The sequence below is a fragment of the Phodopus roborovskii genome, unplaced genomic scaffold, assembly GCF_943737965.1.
Source record: "Phodopus roborovskii unplaced genomic scaffold, PHOROB, whole genome shotgun sequence".
NCBI classification, from domain to species: domain Eukaryota; kingdom Metazoa; phylum Chordata; class Mammalia; order Rodentia; family Cricetidae; genus Phodopus; species Phodopus roborovskii.
Genome location: NW_026126416.1, coordinates 9772709 through 9785591, shown reverse-complemented (window position 1 = coordinate 9785591; position 12883 = coordinate 9772709). Strand labels below are relative to the sequence as shown.

At 41.5% G+C, this 12883-nt stretch overlaps 1 protein-coding gene across 1 annotated transcript in view; it reads left to right on the top strand.

Annotated features, from left to right (window-relative positions):
* Positions 1-12883, top strand: part of Slc24a3 (solute carrier family 24 member 3) — a 480001-nt gene that overhangs the window by 57703 nt on the left and 409415 nt on the right. Inside the window, exon 2 of the mRNA XM_051183243.1 lies at positions 6135-6263. Within this exon, the coding sequence (XP_051039200.1) occupies positions 6135-6263 (129 nt within the window). The remainder of the gene's footprint in view (positions 1-6134; positions 6264-12883) is intronic.

The following is a 12883-nucleotide window of genomic DNA, read 5'->3' as shown; positions in this document are numbered from 1 at the left end:
GTGGGTATTTATAGCCTTGGTGAGGCTTACAGAGCCAGCCTAGAGTCTGTCAGTGGCTGTCACCATCAGCTTGAACCTTGTGCCCTGGACTGAGTTTTCTACTCCTTCCTTCTTGAGTGATGCAGGGAATCCTGTAACTTAGTCCCCGCACCAGCAAGGGGGTGGGAGGGGCTGTTGCTATGGTGGTCAGGATACTTGGGAATGATGGCTCTCCACTCTCATTTTCAAAAAGCAGGACAGCATGCCAATCCTCTAGAGGACAGGGTTGTATGTACTCTCAAAGAGGAATTGTTGTTCCTGTGAGGCCACTCCTCTGCCTCCCCTAGCGCTTCAGGACAAGGTGGGAAAATGCATGCCTACATTATGGACTCGGATATGAACTTGGGTTCCATCTTAGCTGATCCATGTCTGAAGCAAAAGGGTAACAATGTGGTGACGTGACACAGGCAAGGGATTAGGTGCATACATAGCTGAGGGATATACAAGATACATTTTACATTCTTCTATTGTTCATTTTTTATTAACATATATCAATTGGAAAAATGTTATATTGTGACATTTTCATGCATGTGTGTGTGTTTCTGTATGTGTGTGTGTGTTTGTCTATGTGTATGTTTGTGTGTGTGTGTGCGTGTTTGTGTGTTTGTGCTTCTGTATGTATGTGTGTGTTTCTATGTGCATGTTTCTGTGTGTGTGTGTGTGTACCTTGATCACATTTCCCTGGTCACTCTGACTTACTCCTCCCTCTACTGTTCTACTGTTATTGATGATGCCATCTTCAACCTGTTCAGGTCTCTGAGGAGTTAATCCCTTGGCAGAGAACAAACAGTCCCCTTCTCTTCTGAGGCTACAACCAATGTCTGAGAAGGGTTAGAAGGCCTGTGAGTCTGGGTGGCAGACAAGAGAGAGTGTATTAGGAGTCAAGGCTGTGAGCTGACGACCTGGGTCGTGGGGCTCCCAAGAAGACCCGTGATTGGTATCTGAAACCCTTGGGTTCTGTGTGCTTTGGTCATGGGAAGGAGAATGGGAGAGGAATGGAGAATGAGGGGGAGGGGGGGGACAGAGTGCTAGAGTGCAAAAGGGTGAACACACAGCACAGCCCTGTAATGGAAACTTGGCACCCAGCCTCCACTCTCTTCTTCCTCAGTGCATGCAGCTTGGATCTCAGATTGAGAACTGAGTTTCCTCCTCTGCGAGCAGCAGCCCACAGCATCACAGCCCTCTCTTGTTACTTTTTCTCAGAGACCACAGCCTTATAAGCTTCCTCTGCTAGTGACATGTGACATGGGAGCCTGCTGCTTCCCCCCTGCACATCCCCTGTCTCCTCCCCTTCCCCTGACTAATTAGGCCAACATGCAACTTCCAGGGCCAGGCAGATGAGAAGCCAAGAATGCACTGGATCAGGGCCAAGTGTTTTTGTTGACATTGCTTGAGCGTAGCTTTGCAGAGCAGCCTCTTGGCTGTAGCTGAGAAGTCCAAGGAGCCAGGGAGGTGAGTTAGGAGAGAGAAATGAAAAGAGCAAGTGTGGGCACCCTTTGCATATCTGCTTCCCCTTTCTCTTGCCTCCTAGCTTCCCCACTGCCCATACTTTGCCTTTTCTCTGTAAATGAAGCATGTGACAGCCCATGTCATAGATAGCTCGGTTCTTGAGTAGAGGGCCATGTATAGAATGAGATTCTACAAGTGTTTGAGTCTTTTTGTTTGCAGTGCTTTCCAGATGTGCACCTCAACTTCATAATAGTTTCTGGGGACTATTGAATAGGTCTAATGAGACCGTCTTCACCCACACCTATTATAAGATGCAGGCCACTTTCCCAATCTGTCTTACTATTAGCTTCTTCCATCCAGGGATCTGCCAGGAGGCTGGCCTTTGAAACTGTTAATCCTGGGTTCAAGCCTCTCCTCTGCTACTTGCTCACTGTGCAATGCAGGGCAAGTTGCTTAACCAGGTTATACTCCATTTCATTTACTTATTTGCAGAAAATAGAGCTAGTATTTACACATTGACTTATTATGAAGATGAAACATACTGAAGAATGGAAAGTTGTTTGCACATAATAGACATTCAATAAGCATAATGACAGAGGATTTGGGAAGTATTTGATATGGCCATAGATTGCAAGTCACTTCCATGCTGACTTATGTACTTCAGGGATACATAGGCCCTGAAGCCTTCTCTTCTTACCAGGAGATTTTTGAGGAAGTCCAGCTGGACTACAGCACCATCAAACTTTGTTCTCACTGGAGGTGGTTGCTATTTTTATTATTAATATTTTCTCAGACTATGAACATCATTGTTGTATCAGTGGTCGATGGTCAAGTCTGTTTTTGTTGAGATAAAAGTTTGTAGGTTTTGGAAAGCCGAGGTGCTGTCTTAATAGTGTCTAATTCCTGAAGATATTGGATCATTATGTTAAAAAAATCCTCTCATTTTCTGCTACAATAGCTGGCTTTGCTTTTGCATCTCTTAATTGGTATCAGCTTTTCTCTTAGAGTCACAGAACCATGGAAACTTGGCAAAGGAGCTTTCAGAGTCATTGGAAGGAATACTTTTGCTTCTTTGCAAGTCTTCGGGGTCTGCCTGAACCTTACAACTGCAAGTCCACAGAGTACCCTTCTCTGACCCACAGTATGAGATCAGGCAGTAGAATGGCCACTCTGCCAACCGTAGCCTGACTGTTTTGACACCACGTGGCACTGCCCGTGTCTGTTGTTCGGATTCCTTATTGCTTACCAGCATCTCTCCGTCCAAGGCATTTGCTTGTACCAGTGCTTACTTTGGAGCTCCATATCATAGGTCAGAGATGCTGGAGAGTGTGATAAAAGATAGCTCAACAACAGAGAATATGGACTGCTCCTGCCAAGGACCCGAGTTCAATCCTCTGCTCACAACAGTCTAGAATCCAAGCTCTAGCCTCCATGGGTACTTTACTCAAGCACACACACACACGCACACGCACACACACACACACACAAATTTAAAAATAAGAAATAAGAGATGAACATGAAAATTAATGTTTGTGACAATAACCTTAAAACTATGGCAGAGGAGGAATGGGTTGACCAATACCCATGTTCCATCACACCTTGGGTATCTGAGATGCTTTTTCTCTGGCTGTCAAAGGGTCCAATGCCCCTCACTTATTTTGGCAACTGGCTTGATGCATCCCTTCCCTATCCTTCTTCTTTATTCCCTGGCACATTCTTCGTGGTATCACATCTGTAAACCAGTGGTGCTCAAATCTTCCTTAGAGCTACTCTTAACATCTAGCCTGGGACAAAGTGAGCGCCTCTCTCCACACTTTTGACAGTTTTAATATGGTACATTTGTGTTTTAAGACTACTTATGGGAGTTTAAAGGTCACTGACTTTACTCTTTCTTCATGAGTTCTTGGAAGATTTTTTTTCTCTGTTGGATGTCATTTTTAGTCATAGTCAGGTTAAACAAGCTATCCAGATAGCTTGATTGAACTTTGGACCCTTTCTTAAGTGTTGTTTGGAATACATGTAGCTACTTTAGAGGTTTTTTTCATATTTCCCAGTTGAAGTGATTGTTTATTGGACTGTCCCATCCCTTCTCGGTCTAGGGGTACTTTTCTGGCTAAACGCCTAAGTTCTAATTAAGATATTTTAACTGTTTTACATTCAGGACTAGGGCTATTTTGGGGGGGAAACCTAAATTCATGAACTGCTGATACTGTCTGTAGATTCTGAAGAGAGATACACACAAGCACTGTACTTTCCGGAAAGGTTTAGGACCCTAACTTGTCCATGTATGAGGTGGAAATGGTGATTTCAGCTTGTGCTTACTGAATGCCTTCTGTGATCTTATAGCAGTTTATTGCTTGATAGAGAATGTTTATACTCTCCTGTGTTAGTGTTCTGAGAATCAAACCCCATAATGAATGTAAAATTGTTTGGAAAATTTGGAAAATTGAGAATCACTGTAAAAATAAAGACTAGGAGATGGTGGCTTTTCACTCTATGTTGACCATTTTAGAATATTACACTGTATGGACATGCACTCTGTGGGCTGTGTGAAGGCCACTGGGCCCAAGAGTTAGGCCCTTGTCTTGTATTTAGAACCAGTTTTCATTTTATATATTTACTAAGGCATTTTAAAATTTAAATATATTTGATCATATCCTTGCTGTCCCCCAAGGCCTTCCAGATCCTCTTCCCCTCCCTACCCACCCAACTTTAAGTTCTTTCTCAAGAAGACAAAAAAGCAATATAACCATTTTTTTAACCATAGCTATTCTAGCCATTTTGGAGGTGATGATCTCCCATATTTTCTTTCCTTTGTATAAGGCTGCTAGAAAGAACTACCGTGCCTGATCACCTCCATCTCCAATAAGCCCCTCATGGCATCCATCTCCAATAACCCCTTCATAGCCTCCATATCCAATAACCCCTTATGGCAAGCTCAAGCTCTCATTCTCTATTTGTGTTGCTGGATTTGTCCATGGTGTTCAAGGCTGTTAATTTTTCTTCCTTGAATTCATTATTCCTACTTTTCATTCCACTTTGCCCCCCTCTCTTCCTCTCATGATCCTCTGTTGAAGTTTTTAACTGCCTGCTCTCTGGAGAAATGTTAGTTTCTCAAAGATTTTCTTTCCCTAATGCTTCTCATTATTCATCACTAATGTATGTATGCATGGAATATCTTTCTTGTCATGAAACCTACAGAGACCCCATCTGGACTATATCCCAAGGCCTTCCCTGGGATCTCTTTTGTATTAGCTCTCTTGCCTGAGATATCATTACCAAGAAGCTATATGATTTCCTTCTGATAATCTTATCTGTAGAAACTTCAAACTCAGCATCTCCTAAGCTGGATGGAGAGCCTCTTCCCTCATGTGCCCTTTCCTCTATTCTTTGTACTGACACTTTTACCACCATAGTCATCCCCCCACAGAGATCTAGGTCTTCTTTTTCCTTCATCTGTTCTTTTATGGAATCTTATGTTAGATCCCTTGCAGGCCAGGGCTTTGGGAATGGTGAAATGGTGCTTTAGCTTTGGTAACCCACATGAAGCAGAATCTGAGCATACATTCAACTATAACTGGTTTAAGTGAGAGATGATTTAAGCAAATATGGTGGAGGTGTAGACATTGGTAGGCTAAAGGAGCTCCTACTGACTCAGTAGAGTCCATTGTTTCTATCTCTTCCCAGATTGGTTCTTAATGGTATCATGTTCATAGCTTGAATTTAGTTCTTGTGAGAGTATTAGTGCCATGGAAATCATACAGTGGCTACAAGTCTAGATGCCTCCCTCACTATTAGGTTGTTAAACATTTCTCAGCATCCTTGGATGTAAGGGATTGAAAAACAGAGGATATAGCCATCAACCAAATATACTTTATCAAGAGATTTGTCTTGTCCTGGAATACAGTTATAGAGAAGGAGGAGTGATAAGTAAAGGGGTCAAGACTGTGCTGGAGAAACTCAAAGAAACAGCTGACCTGATCAAGTGATAGCACACAGACCCCAGTCATAAAGCTGGGGAACCAGCATTGGACTAAACCAAGCTTGCTGAATGTGGATGTCAGTTAGGAGGCCTGTGACAATGGAACCAGTATTTATCCCTAATGCACAAATGAATGTTGGGAGCCCATTACCCATATAGGGGTACTCTCTCAACCCTGATACAAGGAGGAGGGCCTAGGTCATTCCCCCAAATGATATGACAGACTTTGATGATCCCCCATGGAAGGCCTCCTCTTTCTGGGTTGTGGATGGGAGTGGTATGGGGGGGTCAATGGGGGACATGGGAAGATGGGAGGGAGAGGGAACAAAAAAAAGAGATTTTTCTTGTAGACAATATTAGTTTATTCACACTGTGGGAAACTCTGGGATCAAGTATAAAATGTATACTTCACTATCATCCTTCTCAAGCAATGGAGTATTCATACATGAGTTCCTTCCTGTCATTGGACAGAAGACTGCTTTTGTTGGGCCTAGTAGGATTCAATAGTCATAAGAAGCACTCAAACTGTTTCAAGATGCCTTAAAGGCATCTATGTAGGGCAGAGGAAAACAATAGCTGATTAAGGCACAGGTCAGCATGGGTAAAGACAGGCATTACATTCAGGTGTTAGTGATGCATGGTGACATTTGTTTTCACTCTCCAGAACTTGACCTCATGGATCTCATCGGGGAAGATAGAAAATGGATGGTGGGGAGGAAGCTGATGCAGGTGAATGATACGCTGACTTCTGAAGATGCAGGACTCCGGAGCAGCAAGAACTGCACTGAGCCAGGTAATAGTGGTGTCATTGTCCTGGCAATGGCTGCCATTTTCAGTGATTGTGGCTGAGGATAATCTGGGTGACATGTCTGTCTCTTCTTTAAATTCTAATCTGGAGGGATTTTAAAGATGTTTAGGGCATTTGTCCCAGAACAAATGCTTGATTCTCTCAAATGCCTCAGAGCTCAACAATATGAGGATCGTGTATCTAAAGATGGAGATAGACAGTTGTCATTGTGCTTCCAAAGGCGTTGGGTCTTTTGATATGCAAAGTGTTTCAAAAAGTGATGTATCTACTCCTTTTTTTGAAAGAAGTATAGAAGGATCTTTCTCTGCCATACCAAAAATCCTAATAATCATTTTTTCAAATGTAAGTGGAAATAATGAAGAGCACATATGTAGTGAGGTAGTCCTTCTGTAGCACTGACCACGCCCATTTCCTGGTGTTCATCTGTCTAGGTTGTAAGTTATTTCTCCCTGATTAAACATCTATTCGGCCTATTTGTTTATCCTGATCCTTATTTACCGCAATACACATACTTGTATGTTTGCCCCCAAAGTACTATATAACCTATAGTCCCCAGGTTGGAGGGCTCGTGGTTATAAATGTAAATGGAAATAATGAAGACCACATACTTGCATGTTTTCCCCAAAGTACTATATAACCTATAGTCCCCAGGTTGGGGGGCTCATGGTTATTGTGGTTATTAAAGTCCCACAAGGAACATTATCAAAGGTCAGTGAAGCATGTGGAAGCTACATTAATTATAAATGAAAATAGCGATGAAGGGTTTGAATGCCCTTGCTGAGTGCATATTCATATATGACCTGAAAAACTCAGACATATTAAGGACTGGCCTGAACAGACAGGAGATGGAAAGTGCAAGCTGTACGCCAAGGACTCTGTTGGTGATTTTGTCTGGTACTCAAACAGTTTTCAGTGTATTTCTTCAATTAGCCAGCAAATGGTAAGTGAGAGAAAGAAAGACTGGAATCACAGTAGGAAAAATTTTTTTTACCTCTGTGGCGGGAAGAGTGGAATGAAATGTGACAAGGTGATGAAGACCCTTCTTTGAGTTTGTCTATATGCAGGGTTGGTGGAGATGGAAGAGTCTATTTCCTGCCTGTGTGGTTTTGTGGGGAGAAGGCGGGCAATCTTGCTATGAATGACATACTCACTCTGTTAGGAATGTCTTCCTCACAGTGATAGAGGTAGAAACTTCAGGTATATTTAAAGCCATTTCAAGGGAAGAAATGACTTGACTTCATAGAGAGCAGCAAAAAATGCCCAGGTTGATAAAAAAAAAATCCACAAACTTACTGTGTACTGGAGTTGTTCAAGGAGCGGGCAGAGAAGAAGAGACAAAGGGGTTTTGGAAGAAGAAAGGAGGCTGTGAGAGAGGCCAGGCATGAAGTATAGGGAAGATGATGATGTTTGTGTATGTCGATGCTATAATTAAATCCACTATTAGGTACAATTAATAAATGTTCATAAAACATTACAAGTAATGGTTTCAAAGGAATATGGTACCTGAATTGACTTTACTCATCTGTAGAATAAAGGGACTGGGATTCACTTTGGGATCATGACTCTGAACTAAACCATAGCGAAACTTTTCATGCCTGAAGCAGAGAGCCCTGTTCACATTTTAGCATTTGGAGCCTGTATTCTTCAATTCCCCCTTACCCCAAACTGTGGGGCTCACTTCAATTCCTGAATGCTGTTGTTGTGAAATGGCTCTAACTGCACCCTGGATGATAATATTCAGTGACAATTTAAATCAAATGAATAAAGCTAGAGAGATGGTTCAGTGGTAAAGAGAACTGACTGTTCTTCCAGAAGATCAGGATTTGAATTCCTAGCACTCACATGTCTGCAACCCCAGTTCTGGGAATCCAAAACATCCTTATGGTCTTTGCATGCATCAGACATATCTATGATACACAGACATACATGAATATTAAACACCCATACACATAAAATTCATTGGAATTAAATCAAATGAACCCCCTGCCCTCCCAAAAAACATGCAGATGCTCTAAATATTAAGTTGTATAGTCATGTGTCAGATATCAAATTGCTACATGTGACTGGCAGCTTCTGTAACTGGGCAGCACAGGTCCTAGACCATGTTTATTAGCATAGGAGGGATTATTGGACAAGCTGATCTAAAACTCCCAGTGGCCTTTGGACACATGTTTCTCTCTTATTGTCTCATTGCAGACATCTCAAGAATGAAGAGTAGATGTGTGTCTCTGTGACCTCCATTTCCAACCTTCCAATCTACATCTTGGAGTCACATCTAGGTTTAAATTCTGTGTTGGAATTTATGTGCTGTGGGCAATTTAACTAGGTTATCTTAGCCTATCAGCTCCTTAAAAACAGTGGCAACCATTCTGACCTTTCATGAGTGGTAACTGGTACTGACTTCATAGGGTATGTACATTTTAGGACCACTTGTATGATAGTATTGTCAGAGCCGACTTGTAAATTCCCCATGTCTACTGGAAGGTGTCCATCTTCTCATTTCAGGTCAGTCATGAGGCAAGATTCCTAGAGCCACAATTTCATAGCTATTCCTCCACAAGAGATGGTCAGTTTAGGTGTGTCAACCGCCCACACTCTCTAGAGGTCCAGAGCTGAGCATTCAGTCAGCTGAACTGTGAGAATCACCATTATCTGTTAGACAAGCTTTAAAGATCTTATGTTGATAATGAGCACTGTCATTTCTGCTAACCTCCATGGCAAATAGAGATATTATCAAAGCATGCTGGACGTGCATGGCATAACTGGCTCAGGGCCCTCCTAAGATAAACAGATATTTTAGGAGACAAAAATTAAAAGCCAAATCACAGGTAAGGCTGTGATTTAATGTTATTACTTTAATAGTAATATCAACCCCCAATCCATGTGGGATATATGTATCTTATATATGCACACCTACAATAACCTTTAATTTCACAGAGATGAGTAGTAACAACTACTAATAAAATAGAGCAATTCTATCAATGTACTATAGTAAAAGTTATGAATTGTGCATGTATGGTATTTTCCATTTAATATTTTTAGATCATAGTTGAATGCAGGAAATCAAAGTAAGAGAAACTTTGGGTAATGGTATGGAGCTGCTGTGTTATCTCTAGTTGTGACTCGTTGAGTGGGAGGACTTAGCTGGAGTGAGCCATGGCAGGTCCATTCACCAATCATTGTCCGGTTTCCTTTAAGAGGCTCTGAACACAATGAATATCATTGTGCTGGCTGAATACAGTGGTGTCTGCTCCCAGAAGTCTTAATGGAGGGACTAGGGAGGGAGCCTGTGGTTTTGGACTCTTTCCCTTCTTATTTGTGATGCCAACATTGGCCCTGCATTGATAGAGACTATGGGCTGGGGTTCCCTCTGTGCTTGGAGAAGTGATTGTTTGTATAGGAACTTGAACATGCTGGGTGCCAATTGAGCTGTAGCCATGTGAGCCATGGTGTCAAGGTCATAGGCAGGAGTTAATGTAACATTTGTCCTGAAGCACAGTCTGTTACTACTTATGTTGTCACCGTTTTCAGTTCCAAGACTGTGTCCTTGGAAACCCTAGTTTTAGATGCTGTTAGAGAAAACCTATAGATTTGGGCTCTAGCAGTAGAATGAGGGCATTTATTTCCTCCTGTTGTCATGGAACTGGTTTGCTACATTTCTTCAACTATGAAATAGAACTCCAGTTTTCATCCCTTCCATTACCCAAACCCACTAATTCAGAGAAATTTCCAGAGTAGAGACTGACAAAGCTACTCCAATTCAGCCTCCTGCTTCTCCTAATAACTTCCTTGAATCTGCATAATTCTACATCATTTCAATCTTCTTCTCCCTTTCCCTTCTCCTCCCTCCCTCTCCCTTACCTCTCCCTCTCCTCCTTTCTCTGCCTCTCTTTCCTTTTCCCTGAAGGTCAACAGCCTAGAGCACCCCAATTGTAGACAAGGAAAAACAGGGTGCAGGGCCTCTTAAGAAATAATAATGTTCTGTGTGACTGGTTTGCCAGTATTAGGGTGTCTTACTCTTTATATGACACTTTCCACTTTAGGAATATATTATTTTAGGCATTTTTTTACAAGAATGGCATATTTCATCTCCCCTGGTTTTAGTAAAAAACTATCATTTTTTTTTCTTAAGAACTGAGTGAAAAGTCTGACCTCCAGGCTCCAATCTTTTAGTGCAATTGTTCCAGCTTTCTGTGAGTTTTTAAGGCTGTTTTCTTAGCCTGACACTACTGATTTCATCTAAGCCTAGAAACATATTGTTTTTTTGGCAAATAACACTTGAAATTGTTTATTCAGATGACCTATTAAGAGAAATTTCACTTTGAATAAATTTGATCCACAGAAAATTAAGTTAACTAAATGTAATATTGAGGGTGGTGGACAATTGCAGCAAAAATGCATTCTTTATAATGCCAAATCTGTACATTTGGCAGAATTTTATTTATGTACTTTGCAGTTTGTCTCTAGAAACCTCTGTCATCTGCCTGTTTTCAGTTCTTTGATAGTTTAAGGAAATGAGTTTCTTCTTAGGGCACCTCTCTGGAATAAACTTTGGAAAGAGCAAAACAGCCAAAGTTATAGGCTTTGGAGTGAGGCCCTTTGGTAGAGAGGTTTAACTCATGGCTCTCTCTGTCCTTCAGCTTAGTTGGGTGTAAGATCTGTGGAGGTAAGAAGACACTGGAACCATGTTGCAGGATCAAGGTGAGGCTTTGGGGAGAATTGCCTTAAGGTAATATATTAAGAGGGCCTATCAGATCAATTGTTTATGGAATGATCAGAGACCACATAATTGAGGAAGTAGGTAATAATTAGAATAGCTGAGGGATGCTAGAGGTAGTTGTGAGGAAACAGGATGAAATAGGTTGAAGGAGTAAGTACAGTGGAAGAGAGACCAGAACGTAGATGTAAATGCACAAACACAAAATGAACACAAAGTTCTGGCTGTGAACAGCATGCCAAGATCCCATTGTTAGGGATTTGAATAATAGCACCAGAGCTGACTAGTTTAATGCAGGGCTGGATATGACCAATCTACAAAGCATAAGAAGGCTTAGTTTCTAAGTTTTACATGAAAGATCAAGATTCAGATGGGGAAAAACAACCTACCCAGAGTAATGGGACATAGAAAAAGCAAGTTGGGACCCCTTCACTGAAGACACTCCATGTGTGAGGATGTGCATAGACAGCCTGAGTCTCACATTATTGAGAATAGAAGTAGTAGGAATAAAAGGCAGACTCAAAAGCACACTTAGATTTCTCTAACAGTTACCTTGGAAAAGACAGTTTGAACAGGTAAAAAATTAAAAAAAATTTGTTAACTATATTTCTATGAAAAACATTAGAAGTAACCAATTGCAACTACCTTAGTGTTGTCATCAGTTTCTGGCTTTGAATTCAGTAAAAAAAAAAAAAAAATGAAGTTTAAAGACTTAAAATCCATACATTATTATTCAAGATCACACAACTTCCATTAGCTTCTCTTTTCAGTTTCATTTTTCTTCTCTCTGATGTAGGTGTATGGTGTGTGGTGTGCGTGCGTGCGTGCGTGCGTGCGTGCGTGCGTGCGTGCGTGCGTGCGTGCGTGCGTGTGTGTGTGTGTGTGTGTGTGTGTGTGTGTGTGTGTAGGGAGGGTTGCCCATATCAACATGCACACTGTAGAGGCCAAAGATGAACACTTAGTGTCCTGTCCTATCACTCTCAACTGTATTCCCTTGAGATAGTGTCTTTTATTTTGACTAGGCTAGCTGACCAAAGAACTCTCTAGGCTCCTCCCATCTCTACCCCCAGTGCTGGGTTTCCAGGTACACAGGGCAATGCCTGACTTTTACATGGGTACTGGGGACTTGAACTCAGGTCCCAGTGCTTGTGCAGCACTGTAGCTGCAGTTTTCTTAATGATTCATAATAGCAGCTGTTTACATCCTTATGTGGAGCAGATTAGAAACTAATGTATTTTTTTTTTTTTAATTTGTGTTGATCTGCTATTCAGTTTGTGTCAGACTTTTCTGTTGAAGTAGTTAGATGGGGTAAAAGTTGTTATAACAACAGATATGGGGACTTTCCATTAGAAACTTTTTTTCTCAGGTAGAATTCTGGTCCATGGTTGGCCTTATTGTTAGAAGTGGTCCAAGAACTTATGATCCTATTGCCTAGGGGCTTTCACATCCCCAAATCCGGCTTCCAAACCCTGTGTTTCTTTACAGAAATTGGATGTATCAAGATCAGTCACTTCTGCTCAAATTTCATTGGCTAGAGTTTAGACCCATGACATCTTCTAAGTACAAGGGAGACCAGTACATGGATGGTAGAAGAATGTAGAAAAAAAAAAAAAAAGAGAGAGAGAGAGAGAGAGAGAGAGAGGGAAAGGAAGTCTGGTCAATAGCTAGCTAAATCTTACTCCATTAATTTCTTCCAAAGGTTAAAAAAAAGACTTTCTTTTTGCTTTTTATTACAATGGTGTGGTGGCTAGTTTTATGTTAATATGGCACAGGTTAGTTATTGGAGAGGAGGGAGCTTCGGTTGAGAAAATGCCTCCCCTCCATAAGATCTGTCTGTAGACTAGCCAGTAGGGCACTTTTTAAATTAATGATTAATGTGGGAGGGCCC